General features: G+C 52.7%; 1 protein-coding gene across 3 annotated transcripts in view; it reads right to left on the reverse strand.

The window, feature by feature from the left end:
• Nucleotides 1-250: 250 nt before the first annotated feature.
• DENND6B (DENN domain containing 6B) overlaps nt 251-27,345 on the reverse strand; it is a 31,503-nt gene continuing 4,408 nt past the window's right edge. The window contains exons 1-20 of one of the 3 annotated variants that reach the window (XM_027854394.1): nt 19,591-19,898; nt 18,880-18,918; nt 18,758-18,800; nt 17,428-17,543; nt 16,158-16,238; nt 15,240-15,345; nt 14,694-14,773; nt 12,888-12,950; nt 12,415-12,470; nt 7,005-7,127; nt 6,132-6,227; nt 5,547-5,641; nt 4,862-4,927; nt 4,592-4,656; nt 4,400-4,489; nt 3,949-4,002; nt 3,672-3,781; nt 2,908-3,010; nt 1,616-1,690; nt 251-1,201 (exon numbers count right to left, since the gene is read on the reverse strand). In XM_027854394.1, coding sequence (XP_027710195.1) covers nt 1,079-1,201; nt 1,616-1,690; nt 2,908-3,010; nt 3,672-3,781; nt 3,949-4,002; nt 4,400-4,489; nt 4,592-4,656; nt 4,862-4,927; nt 5,547-5,641; nt 6,132-6,227; nt 7,005-7,127; nt 12,415-12,470; nt 12,888-12,950; nt 14,694-14,773; nt 15,240-15,345; nt 16,158-16,238; nt 17,428-17,511 — 1,470 coding nt within the window. In that variant the 5' untranslated portion in view covers nt 17,512-17,543; nt 18,758-18,800; nt 18,880-18,918; nt 19,591-19,898 and the 3' untranslated portion in view covers nt 251-1,078. Of the gene's footprint in view, nt 1,202-1,615; nt 1,691-1,895; nt 2,165-2,907; nt 3,011-3,671; nt 3,782-3,948; nt 4,003-4,399; nt 4,490-4,591; nt 4,657-4,861; nt 4,928-5,546; nt 5,642-6,131; nt 6,228-7,004; nt 7,128-12,414; nt 12,471-12,887; nt 12,951-14,693; nt 14,774-15,239; nt 15,346-16,157; nt 16,239-17,427; nt 17,544-18,757; nt 18,801-18,879; nt 18,919-19,590; nt 19,899-27,345 lie in introns of those variants that run through there. The other 2 variants (XR_003568452.1, XM_027854393.1) reach the window with 2 other exon arrangements.

The following is a 27,345-nucleotide window of genomic DNA, read 5'->3' on the forward strand; positions in this document are numbered from 1 at the left end:
TCATCAAGCCCTCCCTTTCTTTCCTCTCTCCTCGGGCCTCGATCCTGCTAACACCCCCATCTCTGCCCCAGAGACCCTTCTGGCCCTTCTTCCTTGCCTGGGCCTGCAGCCTTTAAGGACATCTTTAGGGCCCCCGCTAGGAGGCTGGGGAGGCGGATCTCTTAGCCACAGCTTCCGCCTGCTGGGGTGACGCCCTTGATGTGGCCAACCTCCCCCGTACCTGCCCAGCCAGAGAGGGCACAGTCCACCGTTCAAAACAATCTCCTTTACTATTAGACAGATTGATGGCTTCGGTTATCCAGGACCACAGGAAGACTCCAGGAGCCAGCTGGAGACAAGGCCCGGGCTCTCTGGAGAGATGAGAAAGCAGAGCCAGCTGCTTCGGCCTTGCCCCTCCGGGCCTGGCCCTCAGCATGAGGGGGTTGGCGGCAGGGCTGCGGGAGGGGCCCAGGGGAACAGGCAATGGGGTTGGTTTGTGCTTGGCTGAAGCTCCCTGCTTTGAAAGGGGATGAGGAAAGCAAAGGGCTCGCTTGGCATCAGGCGCCTTGCCCTTCACCTTGGCTCCAGCAGGAGCCTTCTCTGGGGCGGGCGTGAAGTGGGAGCCCGAGCAGAGCCCCAGGGAAACGGCAGGGGACTACACAGACGAAGGGCCCACGCTGCCTGTTGTCCACGGCTCCCGCCCTCAGGCTCCCTGCACGGTGGTCCTTCCAATGAAGGGTCTCTGCAGTACCGAGCAGCTGGTAGACCCTGCCCTAATAGAGGCTGGGTCCAGCACAGCCCCTCCCGGAGGCTCCTGAAGCAGTGGTGATGAGGGAACAGGGAAGAAGGGGCTGGAGTCCTAGGCTCCTACTCCACTGGGCCCAGCCCCCAAAGGAGCAAGGTGTGGTTGGAAGGAGAAGCCCGGGCACGCATCACCCATTTGCCTCCTGCCCAGCACGGCCTCCTGGGCCTCTCCTTACCCTCCCAGCCCAGAGCTCAGAGGGGCCAGGGCCAAGAAGGCTTGGCAGGACTGGGCCACCTCTAGTCCTCCCTTTCTTCCCAACTGGGGCAGTCTGGAAGCCAGAAGAGCGGGGTGACCTCATGGGTGCCGCAGGACGGCCTGCAGGTCATCAGGCAGGGAACCAATGACAGTGTCAACATACAGAGCCACCCGCTGTAGTGTCTCCTCCTTCACCGGGAGCTGGTGAGCCTGGGCCTGGATCTTGGGGAAGGGAAGGGAAGGGATTCCTGAGCGGGAGAGAATCCAGCTCTGTCTCTTCACAGAGCCCCAGGCCCCAGGCCTCCCAAGGTCTAGGCTTCGTGGGACACGAGCACGGGGCTGGTTGCTTGGAACACAGGAGAACACAGACGTTACAGGCCTCGAGACCATGGAGGAGGACCCGAGGCGGCCAGAGGGAGGGAGAGCCTGCTCTGGTATGGCCCCCATTCTCTTCAGCGCTACATACCTGATGAGGGGGGAAGGAAGACAGGGAAAGAGAAAGCAGGGAGGGAGGAAGGAAAGGAGGAAGAAAGCAAGGGAAAGAGGGAGGAAGGAAGGGAGGAATGGAAGGAGAGAGAGAAGGAAGGAGGGAGGGAGGAAGGAAGGAAGGGGTGAGGAGGGAGGGAGGGAGCTCACCAGCTTTTCTCGAAGCTTCAGGACCAGATCAACGATCTCTACCTCAGACTTGTCTTTCATCCAGGTCAGGATGTTCTGCAGGGAGACAGCAGGGCCGTGCTAGCCTCTCTCTCAGGCCTGGGCCCTTGCTGGGTAGCTGTGTCCCAGCCTCGCTCCCCTGCACGTGCCCCCTGCGGCCCCAGGCCTGGACCCTGCCCCTCCGGTGGCCTCTGGGCCCACTCCTCTCTGCCCAGTTCTGCACCCGGGGCTTTATCTTCTGATATCAAGTCTACACCCGCACCTCAACAGCTCCCCCAGTCGTTCCTGGTTCTGCCCCCTGGAGCCAAGGAGGACAGGCGAATCCTCTGAAGACAAGCAGACTCGCAGTCTCCTCCACACCAGGCGCAGCACGCCTAGCCCCCTCCACGTGGCCGCCTCCTGGGGCAGCCCTCAGCTCTCTCCCCATGCTGGTCACCTTCCTCTGAAGCCAGGCTCCTCCCCGGGGCTAAGGGCCTGAGGGAGCTCTTGGGGTCTGGTCATTCAGCCAGTTCTGCGGGCCCGTCCTCTGTCCTGCCCACGTGGACAGCAAGAGGGACCAGCGAACACACACTGTGCTGCGCGCTGGTCCTGCCGACTCCTCAGGCTCCTGCCCCTCCCTGGCCCCTGTGCCTCATCAGCTACGAAGGCTGGACGCTGCCACCTCCACGACGTCCCTCTCGCCTGCCGGCCTCCACCCACAGCCCCCACACTGGTCCCTCTGACTCAGGGCCAAGCCCCACTCCTTGCCTAAGGGTTACAGCGGCTCCATTACCTGCGGGGTCAGCCATTCACATCCTGGCCCCACCAGTCCCTGTGGACTCATGGATTCTCTGTGGCGCGGCCACTGGCCACCCTTGCTCCTCTCACACCTGATCTGTCGCCTCCCGTGCTCGGAACGCTCTCTCCTCCCCCTATTTCAGATTTCAGAGCCCCCACCTTCTCCACAGGCCCTGAGGCCTGAGACCGTCCCCAACCCGGGGCCTGGCTCACAGCAGGTGACTGACAATGGCGTCTTCCTGATCTGCCAGCCCATGCACCCCGTTCGAAACACTCCCTTCAGGGCAGCTAGGTAGTGCAGTGTATAGAGCACTGGTCCTGGACTCAGGAGGACCTGAGTTCAAATCCGGTCTTAGACCAGACACTTGACACTTACTAGCTGTGTGACCCTGGGCAAGTCACTTAACCCCACTGCCTTGCCAAAAGAAAAAAAAACCCACTCTCTCCCCTCTAAGGCTAGCCTCGTTCGCCCCACATCCCACACTGCCTCCACTCACCGCCTCGCAGATCACCTCCAGGTGCAGCGCCTCCAGCTTCTGGGTCATCTCCCTGTGCCGCTGCCGGTACCAGCCATCAAAATTAGGAGACTTGAAAAACCGCCTGCCAGGAGAAAGATGGTCACCCTGTGGTCAGGCCCCAGAGACCCCTCAGGTGTGAGAGGGCAATGCCACGCCTCCAAGAAGCAGAGGGAGCAATCCTGCTGGTTACCCAGTGAGGCCCAAGGCCTTAGCTCACAGCACCAGGCTGCAGGGGGAGTTCCGCTTCCTCGGCCCCAGACAGTCCGGGCCTGCCAGTGTTTATGCACCTCCTGAAACAGTCCCTGAGGAGTGGTTAGCCAGCCTCTGCTGGTGGCCCGCTCTGAGGTGCTTCCTCAGTGGAGGGAGGAAGGCCTGGGCTCAGACCCTGCCACAGCCATTCACTAGTTGGGCAGGTCATCTAACCTCTTCCAGCCTCAGTTTCCTCATCTGCAAAATGAGAATGAGAGTACCCACAGTGCCCACCTCCCAGCAGGCCAGTCGGGAGACTCGAAAGGAGGTAACTGGCATAAAGTGTCTTTGTCCGTCTTCACTGCTGGAGAAGGCCAGTTTCTAGAACGTTCTTCATCCAGGCCCAGAAAACTACCTCCTCTGATTCTGTACTCTGCGGCCACGCAGAACATGGCTCAGCCCTCTCCTGTGTGACAGCCTCTCACATATTGTTCCCCCTTCATTTCTCCCTTTCCCAAGCCTCCCCCTTCCCCCCAGCCTTGCTGTGTCCCTACCTGTATAGGCCTAGCCAATCCCCCTTGAGGACACAAGTAAGCTGGGGACCAGCATGCTCCAGGCTCTTCAGGAAGTCATCCTGGCGGAAAGGACGGATCTGGGGGGGAGTCTGAGGCAGAGAACAGCTCTGAGGGCCAGGCCCAGGGGCCTCTTTCCAGGGTAGGGCCCCACGCCTGACACATCCTGCAACAGAGGAGGCTGACCCTGGGCTGGGAGCTGGGAGCTGCTGCCCATGATGGGCCATGGCTAGGGCTGGACTGGCGGGCTCAGACTCACCTTCCAGGGCGTGACAGCCCTCTGCAGGGGCATCAGGCTTGCCATGTAATGCTCCTGAGGAGAAGGGAAGCCCCAGTCACCGTCAGGCCCAGAAAGGAGGTCCCCCAGTGGCCCGCCACCTCCAGCTGCTGGAGCCTCCTCTCTCTGACTCCATTTACTCTGGAGAGGCTGAACTCCTGACACGTTGTCTTTCCACTCAGAATGGGAGCTCCCTGGGCACGGGGGCTGTTTCTGTCTTGCTTTGTACCCCAGAACTTTGCCCAGTTCCTGGCATACAGTAAGTGCCTAAACAATGCTTGCTGCTTGACACACCACTGGGGTCTCCACGTCGCTCCCTCCCTGGCCCACTCCTGAGCAGGATTCAGGGGATGAGCCAAACCTGGCCCAGGCGCCACAGTTCCTCAGAAGACAAGGGACATTTGGGGGTGGGGGAGAGCGCATTCCCGCTCACCAGGGGGATGATGAAACTCTGGGTGAGCTCCAGGAGATGTCGTCGAACCAGCGCACTCTGCACCTCTGAAGGACGCTTCCTCTGGATGCCCTGCAGGGAGACAGTGCCCAGGACCCCTTCTTCCCATGGCCAGCCTCAGCCAAGGGACAAGGATGCTTGGGCCCTCGGGGGGAGGGTGGAGACTACACTCACCTTCAACAGCCTCTTAATGAGCGTTTTGTCTTTGTGCAGGTAGGTTTTGTAGGATGTGTAGAGTCCTGGGGGAGAAGAAAGTCTATTTGATGCACTTCCCGGGACACCCCCAGGCACTCCACGGGGGCTGGGAAGAGTCTGAGAGGTGAGGGGGTCTTGTCTCTCCATGCCAGGCGGGCTAATCAGCTCACCCGGGCTGGCCCTGTCCTATCCCTCTCCCTGTCCCAGAGGGGGTTCTCTCCTGTAACCCCCGAGGACATTTCTACTCACCCGGCTTGGTGTCCAAGGTCTTCAACTTGGCAAGTTTCTTCATCTTGACTTGCTTGGGAAGGTCCCCTGTAGAAACACATGCCTGTTGTGTCAGGTCTATGAGGGAGGGCCCAACCAGGTAGCCGGCCAGGGGAGGGGGGACATGCTAGAGCCTTGGGGGCTCATGGTGGCACTGCCTTGGTCCTCAGCTCAGGAGGCCAAGGGTAGTACAAACAGCCACACTGGAAATTCAGGAGTGCCTCTCTCTCTTTGGTCCATGGACATGGGGCAGTTTGCCTTGGGGTGCCTGGGTCCCAGCGTCCATCCCAGACTGGAGATGGGAGGAAGTTGTTCTGTGTGTCTGAAGAAGCCTGGGCTCACTAGCCTACGCTGGGTCTCTTGGGTGCCTCCAGAAGCACAGAGAGGAAGGCCAGGGGAGGGGCTTGGGGAATCCCCCACCTCCTCCCCTTCCCCACTGCCCCAGAACACACGTCTCTGAGGAATGAGATCATGCCTCACTCAGGGCTGAGTTTATGACAGTCCTTGGCCCCTTCTCTCCTTCCAGCCGTAGGAGACAACAACTCCTGAGCGAATCTGCCAAAACTCATACTGTCTCATTCCCCCTGCTCACAGAGCTGGAGGCCTGGGACCTCACTGGGGTCTCAGCAGGGGCCAGGGCTGCAACACCCTCTGTTTTGAGCTTTACCTGACATTTTGAGCTCCCCGATCCGGAGGATGTGTGGCCAATGCTGAAGTGTTTTGATAAAAAAAGGATTTGTGACTCCCAGGACAACATTCGGTCTACAGAAAGAGAGAAGAGACAGAGGGACAGAGAAAGGAAAGGAGCAAATAAATAAGAGGCAGATGAAGACAAGAGGCTGAAGAGAAAAAACAGCGTGAGCCTATGACTGCCTCACCCCACTACCAAGTGTCACCCAGGGCCGAGGGGCTGGAGGACAGAGGGGGGCACTCACGGGGCCTAGGGCCAAGGGGCTGGCAGGCGTGGGGGGGGGGAAGGGCCTCATGAGCCCCAGGGCTGAGAAGCTGGAGGGAAGAGGGGAAGCACTCATAAGGCCTGGGGTCAAGGGGCTGGTGGACAGAGGGGGTGTACTCACGGGTCCTGGAGCCAAGGGGCTGGAGGGGAGGAGTGCTCACAGGCTCTGGGGCCAAGGGGTTGGAAGGGAAAGGGGAGCACTCACGGGGTCTGGGGCCGAGGGAGCGGCAGGCACGGCGCAGGGGGCACTCACAGGGCCCGGGGCCAAGGGGCTGGCAGGCGAGGGGGGGCACTCACGGGGCCTGGGTCCGGGTAGTATACTCCTTGAACTCGCTGTCATGGATGGTGAAGTAGGGTCGGTAGTCACAGCAGAACTTGAGAGGAGTCAGGCAGCTGCAGTGAGAAGGCCGATCAGCCCCTAGGCTGGGCCCTGGCCCTTGGAGCTCTGAGATTCAGAGAAGCCAGTGCCTGAGCTCTTCAGGGACCAGGAGGTCCTGTCAGGGTTTCTGTGGCCAGGCCAGCAGAGGACTGGATGGGTGTTTGCCAACACACCAGCCTATGGTGTACTTGGTGTGCTGCCAGGGGAGCTGGGCCAGGAACAGGACGGGCCCTGGAGCAGGGACGGCAGTGTCGAGAAGGACCCTGGAAGAAGTGAGGCTCAAACCCAGAGTGTATCTGAGGGCATAACACCCTCTGCTCGACACAAGTCAGCTGAGAGACAGCAGAATTCACTAGCTCACAGAGCTTGCAGCTGGTGGCAACCTCAGATCCAGTCATTTTAGAGGTCAGAAGCCTGCCCTTGGGGCTCCACTTAGCCACCAGCACGATCTCATACAGAAGCTGTCCCAGCATTGAGGACAGTAAGAGTGACCGTACAGCACTCACTGGGCCATTTCCAAAGGGCTTTCCCCACATCGTCTCAACTGATCCTCACAAGCCCTCCCCCACCCATGATGCAGGGTAGGTGCTAGCATTAACTCCATTTTAGAGATAAGGACATTGAACCTCACAGGGTGAAGAAGGCCAGCACACAAAACAGCACCCCGCCCCAGAACATCGAGAAAAGCAAAAGCGAGGGCAGGCTCGACTGTGGTCCTGGAGTGAGTCCTGGCACTCTGGAGGGGGGGGTCTGGCCAGGCCCACGAACCCGTATCTCGAGGTGTCACCTACCTGGTCAGGGCCAGCACCATCTCTGACGAAATGGTTGGAGATGGTGCCATGACAACAAGGGGCTCCCCCAGGAGCATCAGCTCCCACAGCAGCTGGATATGAATCAGCACAGGCTGGAAACACCTGTCAGCAACAAAGAAGGCAGAGAGGGGTCAGCAGCCAGGAAGGGAAGGCCTGACCATGCAGCTCCTGGCTGCACCACCACCAAGCCGGCCTGCCTCCAAAATGCTTCCCCTGAGCTCTGGCTTTCTCTGGTTCAGGAAAACAAACTCACAAGGTCTGGGGAATCTGAAACCCCATTATCATCCCTCTGCCTCCGACGGGCAAAGCTGCAGCCTGGGTCGGGGGAGGGTATGAGTGATGGGCTCTGTGATCCACGTGGAGGGCCACAGCTGAAAAGACACATGTGGGATGTGACCCCAAGGCCTTGCTCTCCTATAGGACACTCCCTTGACTTCAAGAGTTCTTAACATCACGATAACTATTGCAATGAAATTGTTTCCACTGTAATCCGATGTATTTTATTTTAAACTTTTACAACATGCTTCTCGTGTGGAGTGGGCTGGCTTCTTCAGACTAGGGGTCCAGGACACCCAAGGGTGAAGAGTCCTTGGCCAACATGAAGCTTGTGCTGGCCTGGCGTCTCCTCCTCAGCAGGCCACCCCGAGGCCTAAAGCTTTGTGCTGGGCCGGCTCCCTGGGGCGGGGACAACAGGAGCGCCCGCCGACCCCCAGGACCACCGGGTCTCAAGGGTGGCCGTGCTGAGACTCTGCCCCTTCAGATCTGTTCCACGGGCTGCAAAAGGCATCAGGGCTCAGGCACGGAGGACTCCATCTGGGGCAGAAATGGCCTATTAGTACTCTCTCTGCTGGGCAGTTCTCTCCCACTCCCTTTGGCCTATTCCCCCATGAAGCAAGGAGAAGGAAGGGAAGGGCACAGTAAAATCTTTCCCTCATAAACAGAACCCAGACCTCCCAGGCCTGAATGTGGGGAGAGGAAAGACCACACCAAAATAAAGCAGCCGCTTCAGGTGGGGCTCAGGGACCAGCATCCAAGCCTCCTTGAGCCCTACTGCCTGGACTGTTGTGGGGAACCTGGTGTGTCTAGTTGTGACATGGAGGGAACCATCTGCCTCCTCTCTGAGGAGAACCAGAGACTGCAGGCATTGAGGACTTGGATGGGAGGCAGGAGAGGAGACAGTTAACATCACTCACCATCCGAAATGCTGGTTCTTGTCAGCTACCGTCGGGGGAGGCCCAACTCTCAGCCTCCTAGGCCAGGAGACAGGCCCAGTGACAGCCCCTTCTCTCCCCTCCCCAAACACACATTGGTCTTCCTCTCTCAGCTAAGCTAGTGTCCAGGACATGACACCTGGATTTAGGATTTCCCAGGAAGCTTCTCCCTGCACAAGGGAGAGGCGAAGGTGGTGAGCATGGCCGGTAGGCACTACCCATGAAGGTGGCTGCCCCTTCCCCTGTGTCTCTGCACATCTTAGGCATTCTTTATGGTCCAGCCTGAGGGCAACAGTCTTTGTTCCCGGCTTCCCTGTGGCCTTTCCTCTGGCCCGTACCACGCAGCGCTCTCACCCCTCTGAGGCTCCCCCAAGCTCCTTACGCCACTCTCTGCAAGGTCACTCCTGAGCCCCACATTGCAAAGTCCAAGGAGTTCTGTCTGCAGCCTCTGATCCCATTCACCAACTTCACCTTCAAGAAACTCCGCCCTCCTGCCGGTGTGCTAACTGCAATTTGCTGTTTGAATTTTATGGTCACCTTTGTTTTTACATCCTGGGTATTTCCAAATATAAGCCCCTGCCTTTGTATGCTCAAATAAAAGCCTTCCTTTGTACCAAAGGTCTTTTTCAAAAGTTCAACCGAAGCAATTGACACAGAGATTGCTTTTGACAGCACACAAAACAGCCCCCGCCCATTATGCCTGGTCCCCACTGCTCCAGGGAAAGGAGGGAGGCCTGTTTTCCTATCTCTTCTCACGGGAGCTGTCCGAGCCTCCTCTGGTCTCCTCTTCCTACACTTGGGCACTAAATGAACAGCTTCCCTAAGCACCCACGAGTGCCCCCAGGGTCCCATCTCCCCCTACGATGGCGGGGATGGCAGCAACACCTTTCTACATTTCTAAAGTGTTTTACCAGTGGGATCCTGACTCTGGGAGGCGGGTAGCCTTCTTCGGATCCCCATAGTCACAACTTCTCTCTCGAGGGCCAACCCCCAATCCCCGGGATCTAATGGGGGGACAGGCCCTCTCAAAGGTCCTACTTAATGGGGAATCCTTTCTACTTCATCCCCAACCAGCGGTCACCCCAGTTTGGCTTGAAGCAGGACAAAGACCCTGCCACTGACTGCACCTGCCACCTAGGCTCTCATTTGGGGGAAGTTTTCCGTACTCCCCCTCCAATCCTGCCTCTGGGGTCAAACGTCAAAGTGGGTCCCTCTTCTCCAATACCTGAAGGCCGCTACCACAGCCCCTGGGGTCCTCTCTTCTCCAGGCTAAACAGGTGCAATTCACAGAGAATCGGAGTCAGAAGGGACCCTGGGGCCACGCAGCCCAACCTTTCACTAGAGCATCTGCCTGAAGACCTCCAGGAAGGAACAAACCCTTGAGAACAGAACTGAGGCAGTCCCCGCCACTTCCGAATCACTACCTGTCGGGATGTTTTTCCTGACCTCCAGCTGCCATCTGCTTCTCCGCCATCAATCAGTCGCTTCAAACTACCCTTGTGTAGACAAACCACTGGAAGAGCCTTAGCGAACTTCTCAGATGCCACCAAGTTGGCTCTGATTGAGGGCAACCTCTCCAGCCCTGGATGCTGCCCCTCCCCCTTCAACACCACACAGGGAGGATGTGTCCCCGAAGTGGTACACGGCCCGTGGACGTGGACCTTTGAAGGGACAACAGGAAGCAGAGAACCTGACAGATGGAAAGACCTAGAAGAGAGAGGGGCCGCACAGATCTGCAAGGGGAAGCCCCTGCTGAGAACCAGAGCCTACAAAGGCCACAGTGCAGTGGCAAGGAACGCCTTGGCCAGAGGGGAGCTCGGGAACCACATGCCGGGAGCAGACTCAGCGCTGTGACGCAACAAAGAAGTCTCTGGGCTGAGCAGGGGCAGAGGAGCCAGCCCCAGGCTGAGCCTTCCCTGGTGCTATGCACACAGGGTCAACACCAACAAAGGGGGCCTGGAAATCCTTGTGTATGGGGAGGGGGTTACACTCTAAGTACAGAGCCCAAGGGGGTGGTCTCTGGCAGGCGCAGGCGAGGAGACTGCTCTGAGTGTTTATGTGCCCAGGTACAAGTCAATGCACTTATTGTCAGGAAGTTCCTGGGCGTGGACGCTTGAGGTGGGGCTGAGGCCTCTTTCAGGGTGTGGTGACAGCCCAAACCTCAGCCAAATTCTACCAGTCCTAAGGGAAATCCGGGATGGGGGGAGTAAGGATGTGTGCGGGGGGGGGGGGGGGGGGGAGCCAGAAAGAGATTTGGGGAGAATCCCTAATTGGCCTCCTCTGTGAGCTAGAGAAGCCTAGCCTCTGTCTACGGACTGCAGTCTAACAGCATCTTCTCCAGTTCTCTCACTATCCTGGTCACCTTCTTCCGGACACACCCCATGAGTCGAAGTCTTTCCTAAAAGGGACTGGCTGGTCCACCTCACAGAGTTTTACCTCCCTCCCTCAAAGGCAGCACCTCGTCTGGGAGTGCTGGCTCCTCTGGGGCTTGCCATCTCAAGACCAGTGGCTGATACTGAGTTTTAAGGTCACTCTGACCTCCGGATCTTTCCCCTAGCCTGCACCTGTGCAGGGGATGTTCTGAACCCCAGCTGAGAGCTTTATGATTCTCCCTCCTGAATGTTACCTCACTGGATCTGGCCTGTGGTTGGACAGAGGCTCTGCTATCCAGATCGCCTGACATTTCTCCCAGCTTGAGGCTTTTCCCGTTGGGGCCTTCACCTCCACTCAGAGAAAAGGGCTGGATGGGTCATGGCCAAAGAAGAGGACTCCCTCCTGGCTGACATGAATCCGATTATCGCTGCTTTCTGGGTCTGGCTATTTAGCTAGTTCCAAGGACACTGGACGGTACTCTCGATGAACTCCAGTCTTTCCATCTCAAGCCCAAGTCAAGCATGAACAAATCTCAGCCTTGGGTGGCTACAGCATCACCCTCATCTAACATCAAAGGAAGAAAGGAGGCCTGTTCTTGACGAAGCCAGATCAGTCCCTGCTTCCCTTTCACAAGGCTCCTCAATGCTCTCCTTAACAACAAAATAGATTCTCAAGTTTCACTGGAAAGGGAAGTCAAGTTCTAGATGAATCTAGACAGAGTTGGCAGCTCTGCACTTGGCCCGGCCTGTCCAGGTCTCTTGGAGGTCACTGGAGCCACCTGGTGAGAATCCCATCTGACGGTTTTCCCAATGACCCCCAGGTGTATTTCATGTGGATCTGAACTCGGGGAGCGTGGTGGTCAGAGGCTGCCCGACATCTTCTCACATAGGCTGGGGAGATGTCTGGTCTCTGCTAACAAATTCTGTTCACCCTTCTCCTTGCAAAGACCCTTCTCTTTGGAAGACAAACAAGAGGTGGACAGGCAGTTCAGCCCTCTCGCCATTGCCCCACCTCCCACCCCTCCTTCCAGACCTGTCCAGTACTTGTCACCTTCCTTCCAAAACCAGGCCCCTCCTCACGAACCTCACTGAGCCCTTTGTGACGTCTCCTGCCCTCGCACCCCCTTCACGCCTGACACAGTGCAGCCCTTTCCTCTCCATCCTCGGGGTCACTGCCACGCTTCGGCTACTCACTCCTTCCGTCTTACCTGGACGACTGTAATATGAGCCCGAACCAGGCCCCCTTCCCCAACCCACCCGATTCATTCTTCCAAGATTAATCTGCCTAGTGGCCGTTGGCACCGTGACTGCTCTGCTCAGACGTTTCCCATGGCTTCATTCTATCTATGGGAATACAAATCACCCTGCTTAGCTCAGCCCTCTTACACATCCTTCTCCCCAGTTACTGTAGTGCCAAACCAAATGTGACCGCTAACCGTGACTCCTTGCCTCACCGCCCTGGCATACCTTGGGCTTTCTCACTGCCATGTCTTGCTCACGGCTTTTTCATCATCTGGAAAATAATCTCTTCACACTCCTGCCTACAAGGGATACATCTACCCTTCCATGGCCACATCCAAAGCTACCCTCCCCCTAGTCTTTTGGATTTCCCCAATCCCCAATTCTGAGCACTCTGTAGCGCTCTGGCAGTGCGCTATGTCCCTCCCTCGCTAGGCTGTCAGCTACCTGCACAAAGGGGCCTCCTAGCCCCCTCTACCCACTCCACCTCTCTCACAAAACAGGCTGTGCAAAAGAACACTGGCTCAGGGAACACTTACACAGGTGATCCATGTTCTACACTCTTACCTGAAAAGATCCAGCTCATTAACACTGGAGAGAACTAACGGAGCAGGGAGCAGATTCTGGATGGGAGAAGAAAAACTGTGAGAGTTGGCATTGGCCCCAGGACCCATCCTCGCTCTGGTGAGGCCCAGTCAGCCTCCGCTGGGAGACCAGCCCTCCCCTTCCTCAACCTGCTCTCTAGAACCCAGCCAGGAAGAGCGGCGAGTGCTCAGCCAAGGGGCGGAGAGCGTGAATGGCAGCTCCAGGTGGCAGCCAGGGCCAGTTGAGCAGATGTGGTATGAAGAGCCATACTTGGCACCCCCAGGATCTTAGTTCTGCATACAGTTTAGGAAGGAGCTGGGGGATAAGGCTACTCTGTGCGTGTTACTGTGTATGTGTACATAGGGGTGTATGGGCACACACACAAGCACATGAGAAGTCCAGGCCCTGGAGATGGGACCAAAGGAAGAGGAAATAGCCCACTTGGGGCCTCTTACCTCCTGGTTAAACTGCTTTACAGGGCTTGACTCTAACTTGTCTACACGGGATGGGATCCGTACCTGGAAGGGTTAGGGTCAGGGTTAGGGTTGGAGCAGGGTCAACAGAGGGCCGGCCCTCATTAGGCCCAGCTCCACGTCTCCACCATTTCCGCTGCCGTGGCCACAGCAGTGAGGTGGCAGACTCCTTGCTGCCCTAGGCTTGGTCCTTGCTTAGCTCAGCCTGGCTCTGTGGTGGGACAGGAGTCTCCTCTGCCATCCTGGGGGGCCCAGGCGGCCAGTTCAGACTTAAACAGAAGTCTAGAGAGGGAGGGTCCCTTAGAGGTCATCCAGTCAAACCCCCCACCCCTGAGGCAGCCTTGGCTTGGACGCCTGGAATGGGGAGACTCGAGCCTTACAAGGCAGCTGACAACTCCAACTGTTACAAAGTCTCTTTGTAGGCTACGCCTCGGTGTGCCCTCCTGTAACTCCCTGGTCATTCCTGGTGGGGTCCTCGGGCCAGGTAGAACAGGTTTCCTCAGCATCACCAGCTAAGCCAGAGACCAGCGGGGCTCTCCTCTCCCTAGTTTGGACGGGATCTTTACTTGCATTGGCACAGGGAATTCCCAGTGAGCAAACTACCTCCATCAGTGCAGACTCCGCTCCACTCGACCAGCATTTCTGCCAGGCGCTGCACTCAAGACTGGGGAGCAATGAGTCTGCGTTTCCCAGGGCACCCAGAGGGCAGCTTACTTGGGTCACGCAGGCATTCTTGTCAGGTCTTCTGACCCCGAGGTCAGCCTTTTCTCTACGGTCACACCAGCCTCTTGGCTGATGCACTGACTCATGAGGAACCTGTGATCCCTAAACCTCCCAGGATTGTTCACAGGGACTTGTATGAGCAAAGCTCGCCAGCCTTGGACTTGTGGATTTCACCTTTTGGGCCTAAATGGAGGAGTCACTGGGGATCCCCGTTAAATTTCCCACTCCTGCTTGGTAAGATGTTTTTGCAATCTAATCTGCTGTGCAGGGTCTTAGCTCAGCCTCCTAGCTTTGGATCAGCATTGTGGCCTCAAACACTGACATCACTTCATTTCTGCCTGCCTTGGTTTCCTCGTGTGTAAAATGAGGATAATAACAGCACTGACGTCCCAGGGTTGTTGTGAAGATAAAACTCAATAATGTTTGTAAAGTGCCCTGCAAACCTTAGAGTATTATATCAATGCTAGCTATTATTGGTAGTGGACTTGGGATAAAGAGAAGCCTGGGTTTAGATTCTGCCTCTGACACTTAGTAGCTGTGTGACTGGTGGCAAAGCCCAGCCTCTCTGGGCACCAATTTTCTAACTAGTGAAATGGGGCTGTCCCCGCCTAGGGTTCTTATAAGGATCAAATGTGAAAGTACTTGAGAATCTTAGGTCTTATATAAATATTGCTTATTATTATTCACAAATCTGGTAACCAGTCATAAATATCTTACCCAAATGGTCAACAATGCTGAATCCTTGGAGCCTTCCCCTATGGACCTCACATTATGACACAGACTCTGCCCAAACCAGATTAAAATGTATTGGGAAAGAGTTTGCAAAATAAATAATCCAACAGAACGTGGGCACTGTGAGCTTGCAGGATCCATTTCTGTTTGGGTCTGACCCACGGCTGAGTCCCCAAGCACTCTATGGGCTCCTCATCCAACCTGTCCCCCGAGCACTCCATGGGCCCATGACCCTGCCCTCTGTTCCACAAGGGCAGTGTGAGGGCCTTCTCCTCCCTTCCTGAGGTCTAGGCATGCTACATCAGTCCTGGCCCATGCCTGGCTCCTCGTTACCTGCATGACGACTCCCATCACGGGCAGATTCAGAGTCTGTCCTGGCACTGGGGTGGGCCACTGGTCAATCTCGTTGCACACTGCCAACATACGTCAAGGAGGAGTTAGGAGTGGGCCCAAGCAACCAGGCTGGCTCTCACCTGGGGTGGTTTGCCCCTGCCCTCACCCCCTCAACCAAAGAATAGTCATGAGACCTGAGCACCACCCATGCCAACGGTGGGAATCTGGACAGCCTGCACTAATCTGCCCGGGACATAAGAAGGAAGGGCTCTCAGCGAGCGAGCCATCAACTGACTAGCTCATGGCCGGCCAGAGCTCTGGGCACCGCAGGAGAGCTCATTCACTAAGAGAGAAGCCCCAGACCTCACCTCCTGTTTATTCTGTGCCAGGCAGGGCACCACAGAGGGGGCTTTTTCAAGATCATGAGCCCGAGGCAGTGCCTCTGGGTCTAGCACCCAGGAAACATCTTCCTCTCCCCCAACCCGTGCCCGTGCCCTCCTGACCCCCCAACCGCTGATGACCTGCTCAGACCGTTTGGGGGCTCACCCGCTTCCAAGCATGGAACCAGCTTCTCAAAGTACTCAGGAGCAATGAGGTTCAGGAGCGACTGGAACAAGCTCACATAGGGCAGGCGGGACACCAGCACCAGTGACTGAAAGGGACCCACAGGGAGGGAGCTTAGTGGGCACAGGGACTCCTTCACAGATGCCCTCTGTCCTCTCCTCCCACTTTCCTCAGAAACTGGACCCCAAACTACTGGGCACAGCACTGCCCCACATCTGACGACAGATGCACCGTCCTGCCCTAGAAAGGCAGCGTGGGACAGCGGGCAGAGCGCCAGGCTTGCAGTCAAGAAGACCTATATTCAAGCCTGTTTCAGACACGCCTGGGCCTCACATTTCTCTCCTCTGTAACATGAAGTGTTGGACTAATGACCTCTCGGTCTTCCAGTTCTAGGTCTGGAATCCTGTGGTCCAGTGGCTGCTGGGCATAGACGGGGCCATTCTGCAGACCGACATTCTGGGCAGGGCTCCCTTGGAGCCCCATCCTGGTGGGAAGCCGTGTCTGAAGTTAGAGAAGCCACCAATGCCACGGCCCTTGTGTGGGACGATCATGGGAAGACAAAGGAGCTGGGGGTGACTCAAGGAAATGGACAAAAGGAATGTGGTCTGTGCCCTGGGCTGGCGGTCTCCTCTGCCTCTAATCCTGCCCTGGTGCCTGCACACTGGAACGTCCACTACCACGACCAGCTTCGACTTCCAAAGCATGATTTCAGAGGACCCTGCAGCCTGCTCGCCAAAGCAAGGTCTAGCAGGCTCCTCAGACGCCCCCGACTGGACCCGTCCTCACGCTTGCGCCGTGTGGTGGGCAAGGAGGTGAGAGGTGACTGCAAACAGCCGGCTACTGGGCAGAGGAACCTAGCCTAGGAGGGGCTGCCGGCCTCCCTGGGGCACCTGGTCTTACCTTCTGGAAGTAGCCTCTCTTCACAGCACTGTCCTTCACCTGCCTGAAGTACACGTAGCCAAACAAGTGGGCGGCCTCTCTCTGGCAAAGACAGGCAGCCATCAGGTGGCATCCCAGGGCAGAGCTACATTCTCTTCCCACCCAGCATGCCTTCGTTTGCTGCCCTCTCTGCCAACGGGGAAAGGCCCCGGAGACTAGGACCGTGGCTAAGGCGTCTCCTCATCCCTTCCCCACAGCAACGCATGGGCTGAGGCTCAGAGAGGAAGAGAGAGGCTACCTGGGCAGAGCTGACAGTGAACGAAGACCTTCCAAGCACAGTAACTAACGGCGGCCGGGCTTAGGCAGGAAGACCATGCTGTCCCCACTGAGTGGGAAGCCTCAGAGTGTCAGGGACCACCTGCCTTCTGCAGGTCTTATCCCACCCCCACCGAGGACCGCGAGTTCTTGCTGAATGAATGAACAAATGAGACTCAGAATTTGCTGTCTTGTTAAGAGTAGAATCAAGTCCAGCTGGTGGTCAGGATGTGGAGGGGGGAGGACAAGAAGGGGAGGGGCGGCATGCCTGAGGTGACTCCCTCAGCAGGGCCAGGGGAAGCTCGCGTGGCGGTAGGCCAAGCCAACGCGTCCCCACAGCCTGGAGGCAGGTGCGCTGGGCTCCCAGGGCCCATAGCACCTCCTGAGCTGAGCAAACTTCGCAGGGATGGGGCAAGCGGGGCGGAATGAAGAGCTTCTGCCCTCAGGAGAATGGGACAATCCCTGGACTGCTGTGGGGACAGGGCCCGGTGCTAGGGTCTGACCACAACCTGCCTCTTCCTGCTCTGAGGCCTTGGCCTGGTGTGGAGGGGAGCCTAACACGTGGCCAGGAAGGCTTCGAGACAGGCCAGCAACAAACAGGTTTGTGGGGGGCAGCTGGGTGGAGCAGTGGATAAAGCACCGGCCCTGGATTCAAATCCAGCCTCAGACCAGACACTTGACACTTACTAGCTGTGTGACCCTGGGCTAGTCACTTAACCCCAACTGCCTTGCCAAACAAACAAACAAACAAGTCTGTGTGGCTCCCGGACCAGTGAGGCCAAGGGCCCCAAGCCCTGGAATGCTGTTCTGTGGACATGCTGTCCCCCTCAAGACATCTCATAGCCTACCCCCTTCTACTGCATCAAGTGTCCAGGGGGAGGCCCACCTGCAGGAGCCAGAGGACGGAGGCTGGACACTCCCACCCCATCCTGTCTATGGTCCTCGGAGAGGCCCCAGCCAGGAACGGCTCACTCACCTGCAGGGTGACAGGAACCCCTCTGTTATAGCCATCATCCTCATCAAGAGCGTGGAGGCTCCTCTGTCCCCCAGACTGACGCATCCGGAAGCTAAACTGGGTGTCCCCAAGGCAGCCTGAAAGAAGCAAGGCCTGAGCCAGTTACCCAAGGCATACGGGCAGCCCTGATGCTGAGGCTGGGCCTCGTAGAAGCTCCAGGGCACAGCGCCTGTGCTGGCACAGACATGCCCAGTGTCCTCTAAGCCTTGAAGTCTGATGCTGGCTGACAGCTTGAGCCCCCAGGGGCCCTGGGGAGGAGTCCTAAGCATGGGGCAAGCTTGGTTTCAAGCTTAGGAAATGAGTGGCCTGTGCCAGACCTTGACCTCCGTGGCCCCGGCACCCCGTCTGTGCAATAAATACAGGACAAGGGTGGTACCCGCTCCTGAGCCTTCAGAGTAACCTCGCATTCTGCAAAGAAGCCTGATAAGGAGTTCAAGAAGGGGCCCAAGGCTGAGGGTCAGAGATCACATGACCACCATGAATCTGAAGGGTTCTTAAGCCACAAGGAGAAAGTTCACAGGGTCTTTCTCCGCCCTTCAGCAAAGGAAGATTCAAAGGTCACCTTCCCTCCTCCCTGCAACTGCTCCTCTGGCTGTGGCTCAGATCTGCTGTCTCAGGCCCTCCCTGCAAAATGCTCACAAAACAGAGATTCCCTTCACAGCCTCTGGCACTGTAAGCATGCTGTGTCCAGCCCCAGGTCCCTGAAGCCCCCATGGCAGGTGCAGTTAGCAGGCTGGGAACACCAAAGAAGCCACTCCAGATAACAGGCTCAGGTATCCAGTCCCTGCGAAGTTACCACGGTGGGCTGTGGTGCTTGGGGCGATAGGGCTTTCCTTGGGATAGAGGTTCAAGGCTCCCTAGGAGCAGAACAAGGAGGCAGTGCTGGGCCTTGCTCTTCACAATCCTGGCTGCAACGTTTGAGCATGCGCGTGCTAGTGTATCAAGGGCCCCACCACATGCAAACAGAGGCGCGGCGCCTGTGACACAGCGATAGCACATGTAACACGTAAACTAACCCATGCATGTGAACTAAGACCATCCTCGGGACCATGGCCAAACCAGGGACCAGGCAAGTCAGCCAGCGCCGGGGCCAGGTGAGCGAGCCAGCCAGCCCCGGGGTGCGTTCTCTGCACTGGCACCTCAGAAAACACACGTGGAGACTTGCCACACTCTGAGGGAGGTGGGTCTTTCTGCCAGTGAGTCCCATGTTATGACACAGTACCTTGGGCCTGCTCTCTGCTCTGGGCCCTCCCTCCTTATTCTGACAAACTGGGGAAGCACAGTTGCCTACCTGAGTAAGAGTCAGGAAAAGACAGGTAGCAGATGCTGGTTTTCTGTAACAGACAGGAAAACACAATGAAACCGCAGGATGCTGTTGTCCGAAGTGCCCTGCCAAGGGTACAGGAGACCTACCTCCTTCTCTGTCAGACTGGAGTCATAAGGGTACACCAGCTGCAGAAAGAAACAAACAGAACACACTATCAGAAGGTGAGTGGGCTGCCATAGTCTCTAGAGGGAGGATCTTCATGAGAAGGGATGAGTTTATGGGCTCCTCTCTGAGACGGGGGTGGACACCCAGCAACGCTCAGTCTTCTCAATAACCCAAGGAAGCCCTGGCTTCTCTATTCCCTCCCTTCCCCATCCCCTAAATTACAGCAGAATTAGCCTGAGATCCTCACGGGGAACAAAGCTGCCACTCTGGCATCTAAGGCCACCCTGGTGCTGTTTTTCTCCTTATGTCTAGGGACAATCAATTCTCAGAGTGATGAGCCCAGTTACAAGTCAGTGTGCTCTCTGGGTTAGGATACAGGTGAGGGGAATCATCCTAACGTCTGAGAGGAAGAAACTGAGGCACAGAAAGTGGGATAATAAATAATACCCAAAGCCACAAGGCAGTCAGTACCAGCTAAAGAAAAAATACCCAATTCTGGATTCTGATGCCAGGGCTGCAGGAAGGCCTTCTTTGACAATTAGTTTTTAATGAGATAGGCAAAGCAAAAAGAAAAGGAATGTTTCCCAGCAATGATTGGCTACAGGTGCTTAAAGTGAACACAGGCTACTGAGACCCCAGCTTGAGGGAATGAGGATTTTGCTAACTTAACAAATCAGCTTTCATTAAACCACCTGGAATTATTTCAGAGGCTGTCACAAAGTGAAAATGGTGATCTTGCTTCCAAAATAAAGAAAGGAAGAATGAGGAGATTTCTTGACCCAAGCCCCTCCTGCCTCTGGACTCTGCCCTGCCTCTGCAGCATGACTTGGGGGAGGCTTCCACATAGCCACATGGCCCCTGGCGGCTGGGAAGAGCAATGGTTGGCAGTCACTGAAGTGCCCACACGAGGACTGGGCAGAACAATGTGAAATGAGGACCAAAGAGAATGAGAGAGGTCCATGTGCCACGTTGTGAAGATGGCCCCAAGACAGCAGCTGGGGGGACAGCAATGACGATGAGATGTCTTTCTTTAGCTAGGACCTCTGTCTTTCCAGGGCAAGGATGTCAGAAGCCTCCAAGACAGGATGAAGGAGTTGATCAGAAGAGAAGACTTGGGTGCCTCCCCTGCGAAGGTTTGTCTGGTTTTGAGTCTGGGGTTGAGGAAAGGAGTCAGGTAAAAAACAAGCACTGATAAAACACTGACATCCCCTCTCCCCCCACATTTTTTTGGTGTAAAGAAAATTTACTCTTAATTTTTTTTTTTACTGGTGAGGCAATCGGGGTTAAGTGACTTGCCCAAGGCCACACAGCTAGTACATGTCAAGTGTTTGGTCTGAGGCCAGATTTGAACTCGGGTCCTCCTGACTTCAGGGCCGGTGCTCTATCCACTGCACCACCTAGCTGCCCCTTACTCTTAATTTTTTTTATGGTAAAATGGTGATGCATGCAAAACATTTTTCAAACCTCAGACTGTCATATAAATGTGATCTGTTATTGTCATGATTATAAATAAGGCCTCTTTTATAATGGTGTTTGGTGCAAGGGTACTCAATTTATCCAAGGTGGTAAATACCATCGAATGTATCTTAAAATTTCCATTTTAGAATTACATCTCGATGTAAGAATCTAGACACATCCGAAAATGTTTAGTATGTTAAATATACATCAAAGAAGTATCAAATTATGCTCCACACCAGTGGTGTCAAACTCAAACAGAAACAGATCCCTGCGCTGACTTAGAAAACCAAATTAACATTTATTTACATTCTTACATTTTTATTTATATTGTTGAACATTTCCCAATTGCATTTTAATCTGGTTCCATGATATTGACAGGATCTCTAATTTTGTTTTGTTTTTATTTTTAAATAAATTTTTATTGATGTTTTCTGTTTCTTACATGATCAGTTATTCTCAGTATCCCTCCCTTTACCCTCCCAAAGCACCATCTCATATAACAAATAGTATTTTTTAAAGACGAGAAAAAAAGGAAAAAAAATTGGAGCCACAGAAGAATACATTGAAAAAGTCCAAAACCATGCGCTGTGTGTGACCCCTGTGAGCCTTCCCTCTCCACCGAGGGGGGCGTTGGGGGGGTATTCTCAGGTCTCTTCATTCTAGGTCTGTTCCTGCTGGATTGTTATACTGTTGTTACATTACACAGTACCAGCAATACTGTATGAAGATAAACTGTGAATGACTTAGCAATTCTCAGTAAAATAGAGATCCAAGACAATTCTGAAGGACTTGTGATGAAAAATGCTATCCACCTCCAGAGGAAGAACTGATAGAGTCTGAATGCAGATTGAAGCAGACTTTTTTATTTTATTATTTTTGGTTTTTTTGGTCTACGTTTTCTTTTGCACCATGACTAATAAGGGAATGCTTTGCCATGACTACATATATACATATAATCAAAGTGCTTGCCTCCTCAAGGAGGGAGGAGAGGAGGGAAGGAAGGAGAGAATATGGAACTAAAAGTTTTTAAAAAAGAAACGTTAAAGATTTTGGTTTATATATAATTGAGAAAAAAACCAATTTCTGTTAGATTTACTTTGACTTTTAGTATGCCATTTTCCACACTTCCATCACTGTAGTCATTATGGAGATTTTTTTTTTTGGTTCCACCGACTTCACTGTGTATCGGTTCACATATCTCTTTCCAGGCTTCTCTGTATTCCTCGTTCACATTTTTTTTTTAACAGAACAGTAATATTCCATTATAGTCATATACCATAATTTACGGAGTCATTCCCTAATGAATAGGCATCTCCTTTGTTTCCGATTCTTTCCCCTCACAAAAAGTGCTACTATAAATACTTTAATGTATCTGGGAATTTGTTCTTATCGATGGCTTCCTTGGGGGCATATACATCTCGTAATGGTGTCTCTGGTTCAAAAGGTATGGGCATTTTAGTGACTTTATTTGCACGATTCCAAAGTGCTTTCCAAAACAGCTGTACCACTTGACAGCTCCACCAACAATATCTACTGGTGCGCCTATCTTGCCATAACCTCCCCCATGTTGGATGTTGCCATCTTTTTTTTTTTTTTGACAATTTGCAGGGTGTGAAGTAAAAACACAGGGCAGTTTTGATTTGCATTTCTTTTAGTATTAGTGATTTGAGGCATTCTTTAATGTGGTTCTAAGTACTCTGCAGTTCTTTCTGTGAGAACTGTTTCTTCAAATCCTTTGACCACTTATCTACTGGGGAATGACTATTAGCTTTGTATACATTTACTGTTTATATATTTTGGATAACAAGCCCTTATTAGAAAAATGTGATAAAAAGCTTTTCCCCCCATTTACCTGCTTCCTTTCTTATCGTAGATACATTTATTTTGTGCAGAAGCTTAATCAAAATTTTTTATTTTATCTTTTGCAATTAACCCTATCCCTTTTTTGGTTAAAAACAGATTTTATACTTCTATCTGTGAGAGGCATATGATTTTTTTCTCTTCTAATTTTTATGATATTATCTTTAATATTAAGGTCGCATATCCACTTAGAATATATTGTAGCATGTGGTGTAAGGTGTTGGTCTAAACCTCATTTTTGCCAGACTGCTTTCCATTTTTCTCAGCAGTTTTTTTTTTAAATCAAAAAAGGAGTTTTTTCCTAGGTAATTTATGTTTTCAGGTTCTATAAAGTATCCCATGGTAATCTGATTGGTATAGTATTGAAAGTACAAATTAATTTTGGTAGTACTATCATTTTTATTATATTGGCATGGCCCAGCCATGAGCACTGAATATTCCTCCAGCCCTTTAAGCTGTTTTTTATTTCTTTAAGGAGCATTTTGTAGTTGAATCTATGTCCTTTTTGTGCCTTGGCTGTGATGCTCCTCTTAAAATAAGACTCACAAAATTACAAGTGAGTCATGCTATCATATCCTGCCTCTTCACACTGGAGACGTAGCACACAGAGGGCTAGACTCGGAGTCAAGAAGACCCAGGGTCTTTAAGGACAGGACAGAAATGGGTGTGTCTGTAGGCAGCAGTGTAGAAGGATAGAAGAGAACAGCAAAAACAAGAACAGGTGCTATCGGCTGGAGGTGACAAGGTACGTGGAGAGGCGTAATTAGGGCCGCCACTTCATCTGAGACAGGAGGTAAAGGAGGACCCCTACACGTGCGATAAGGGGGAGAAGTGGGAGCTCTACGCAAACGGCTTCAATCTTGGGAGTGAGTTTGGGACGAGGTGCTCAGCCAAGATGGTGGGTGGCCGTGGGAGCCGCTGCTACAAAGAGCAACTAGACGAGGGAGGATCAGAATGTTGGCACTGTTGCTGTGAGTGCCCAGCATAGATGAGACAACATCCATCTGCAGAGAACCGAAATCGGCTCTGTTCAATGATTCCTCCGGTACTGTTCAGCAGGATGCAATGAGGAGTTTGGGGCAGAGAGCACAAGCAATACATGAGTGGGCTTTGGTGACAGGACAAAGGGGGCAAGAGGTTAGAGTAGAGGCCAGTGTTTACTTCAGCTAGTTCACCAAGGGATCAAGACGAGGAAAGGAGTGCACTGAGAGATGATGGATATATTGCCTGGACGTGAAAAGAGGACTGGAGAGGATGGAGGCCTCATGCTGAGGGAAAGATGGGATGATAAAAGATTATGATCAGATTATGGGATTTTGGAGTTTATGAACCCCAAAACTAGGGTGTGCCAAAATCAAGGATGTGACCATCTGTGGTCATAGGAACTGAGCAGACTGAGGGCCTGGGAAGTAAGGAAAATTGAGGGAGCATCAATATTAATGAATTTTTATGTTTAAGAGCCAGGTGGAGTAACAGTGCACAGAGTTCTGCCTGGAGTCAAGAAGACCCAAGTTCAAGATGAATAATCAGGGCTCATTTACGAGCTGGGTGGCCCTTGACAACCTCTGTCTACCTCTGTTTCTTTAACTGTAAAATGGGAATAATATGGATCCAAAAAAAATTGCTAGGAAAATTGGAAAGCAGTCTGGCAGAAATTAGGTTGAGACCACCACCTCACACCACATACTGAGATTAGCTTGAAATGGACACATAACTTAGAGGAGCAAGAAAGACATTTCCTCTTGAATCTTGATAAGGGAAGACTTTATAACCAAACATGGGATAGAGAAGATCAAAGAACATAAAATGTACAATATCGGTTACTTAAAATGAAAAAAATTCTGTACAAATTAAACCACTGTGACTAAAATTAGAGGGGAAGTACTGGGAAATTGAGAGAATTTTGGGAAATTAATTGGGAAAAATTCTGCAAGTTTCTCTGATAAAGGTCTCATTTCTTTCTTTTTCTTTCTTTTTTTTTTTTTTTTTAAAGGCAATTGGGGTTAAGTGACTTGCCCAGGGTCACACAACTAATAAGTGTCAAGTGTTTGGTCTGAGGCCAGATTTGAACTCGGGACCTCCTGACTTCAGGGCTGGTGCTCTATCCACTGTGCCACCTAGCTGCCCCTAAAGGTTTCATTTCTAAGACATAGAAGGAATTGATTCAAATTTATCTAAATGGTTAAAAGCTACAATTAGGTAGTTTTCTTTCTCTTATTTTTTCTAAAGCACTGGCTTTGGAGTTAAAGGACCTGCACATGAATCCTTGCTCGTCATTTACTACTTTTGTAAGTTTGAGTAATTCACCTAAGTTCGAGGCCTCAGTATCCTCATCTGCAAACTGAAAGTATTAGAAAAGATGATCTCCAAGGTCCCTTAAATCTCTAACATCTTATGTTCTAATGCCCCTTCTCGGTCTAGAACAGGTAGTTTTCAAAGGAAGAAATCCAGGTTATTAACAGCCATATAAAAAGAAATGTTCCAAATTGTGAATAATTAGACAAATAAAAAAACCTGAAGCAACTTTAAGGTTCTACTTACCATACTGGCAAAAATGACATATTTGGGGGGCTACGGAAAACAGTGCACTAGTATATTCTTGGGGCAGCTAGATAGCTCAGTGGATAAAGTGCTGGGCCTCGAGTCAGGAAAACCTAAGTTCAAATCTGGCCTCTGACACTTGGTAGCTCTGTGACCCTGGGCAAGTCACTCAACCTGTTTGCCAAAGTGGCAAACCACTTCAATGTCTTTGCCAAGCAAATCTCATGGACAGCATGGTCCACAAGGTCATGAAGAATCAGACACGACTGAACAACAAGTATATTCTTGGAGGAGCTGTGAATTGATCTAGCCATTCTGGGAAGCAATTTCGAATTATGTCCCCAAAGTCACTAAACTGTTCCTATCGGTGATAGGACCAGGGCTTGTCTCCTCTCCCCCAAGCCAGAAGCAGAGGTGGCTTCTGGCTCTGCTGCCATGGCTTTGGTGGTTGAGGGCCCCTCTGGCTTCGTAGATGTCTGAGAAGGGAAGGGAACATTTAATAAGCACCTACGAACAACAAAAACATGTGCCAGGCACTGTCTTAACTGTTTTTTTCCTCCAAATATTATCTCAGTTGATCCTCACAACACTGTAATGTAGGTAGTTAATACTCCCTTTTTACAGCTAAGGAAACTGAGGCAGGCAGAGGTTAAGTGACTTGCCCAGGGTCACACAGCTAATAAGGGTCTAAAGACTGTGAGAATTATCAAACCCTGCCCTCCTGACTAAATGAACATCTACAGGGAAAAAAGGGGGGGAGGGGAAGTCTATAGAAGTACTACTATATCCTAGTCACACAGGCTAAGTAAAGCTCTTTTTGTTAACTCTTCAATGACCTACAAGTGCCTCATTTAATCTCGATGTCAAATCTGAACGGAGTACTGGCATCAGGCCCACACCTAACAATATGCCCTTTGATGTATCAACACCATTTCTAAGCTTATTCCCCCAAAGAGATAAAGGGAAAAGGATCCCCACATACCAAAATATTTATATGGTTTTGTTGCTTTTTTTTTTTTTTAATGTGGTCTCAAAGAACTGAAATACATGGGGGTGCCCATCGCCTGAGGAATGGCCAAACAGGCTGTGGTACATGAATGTGATGGAATATTATTGTGCTGTAAGAAAAGACAAAGAGGATGGTTTCAGAGAAACCTGGGAAGACTTATATGAACTGATGCAGTGAGGTGAGAAGAACCAGGAGAACGATGCATACAATAACAACAACATTATAAAGACAGACACCTTGGAAAGACTTAAGAACTCTGATGCAATGACCAAGGAGGATTCCAGAAGACCTGTGAAGAAATCTGCTGCCCACATCCTGTCAGAGTTAACAAGCTGCAGAATAAGATTTACAGCTTTGGCCAGGCATGATTGTAACTGTTTTGTTTCATGAAGCATATTTGTTGCAAGGTTTGTTGTTAATGTTTTCAGTTGGGGAAGGGCATGGAGGGGAGCGAAAACAAATGCCTCATAATTTTTAAAAGTGAGATAAAGTAGAAGTTACATAAGAAAAGAAAGAAAAAGCAGGGGTGGATCTCTGCCAGAAGCAGTCCAGGGGTAGGAAAGTCCCTGCTTACCAGTGCAGCCCTTTCCACTTGGGTGATGCAGCTCTGCAAGCACTCCGAAGCAAGCCTCTAAACCAGCCAAGCCGGGCTCTCTCCTGGAGGCAGAGAACCCAGCAGCTCCTCCAAGAGCTGCACAGGACATTCACTCGTCTTCTGCCAGTCTGGGTAATAGAGGCTGAGGAGCATGCAGAAAAGGAAGGGACAGTGTGGACCTTGCTGTCACCCAGGGCTCCGACTGCCAGAGAGGTATCCAGGGCAGTCGGGGCTCTGGCTGCTGTGAAGGCTTGTGTGTCACCAAGGCAGAAAACCAGCCTTAAGACCATAGATTCAGACCTGGAAGAGACCACTTCACACATGAGGAGGCCGAAACTCGGAGAAGGGGAGGCATCTGATCAAGGGTACGTGGGTCGCAAGCGACAGTAGGATGCCCAGACGCCAAATTCTGACCTTTCCCTAGTCCTCATCTTGGAATGAGTAAAGTTTTTATTAAATGCTTACAAATTAAGTGCTGAGCATTTGCTAAGTGCTGGGGACCTAAGAGAAAAGCCGGACAGTTCCTGCTTTCCAGGAACTCTCATTCTAATGAGGGAAGACACACAGAGAAGAGGGTGCAGCTCAGGACAAATGAAAGGTCCCGTGGTCCTTGGGGGCTGGTGGCAAAAAGCAGGGTAATATATTTTCTTGCCTGTCCCTTCCCCTGGACCCAAGAGTACCAGTGACACTTGGAGAAGTCAGTGCCAGGCTGGTCTTTTCCTTGCTCTTTGCCCTGCTTCAGGAATTGGCTGTCTACTTCATTCTTCAATATTTTCTGTTAAGTTCAGGCCAGGGTCAGGCAGCAATCCCTTAGTCAGCAAGGCCAGTGACTAAACAATAACCATATCCCTGGGATACATGCGGATTCTGCAGATACCAAGGACCTTCTGTGAACTAGTTTTAGATCCTGTTCCTCCGGGGACACACACACACACACACACACACACACACACACACTCTCTCTCTCTCTCTCTCTCTCTCCTC

Source organism: Vombatus ursinus, unplaced genomic scaffold (assembly GCF_900497805.2).
Source record: "Vombatus ursinus unplaced genomic scaffold, bare-nosed wombat genome assembly UNPS02010394.1, whole genome shotgun sequence".
In the NCBI taxonomy this organism is placed as follows: Eukaryota; Metazoa; Chordata; class Mammalia; order Diprotodontia; family Vombatidae; genus Vombatus; species Vombatus ursinus.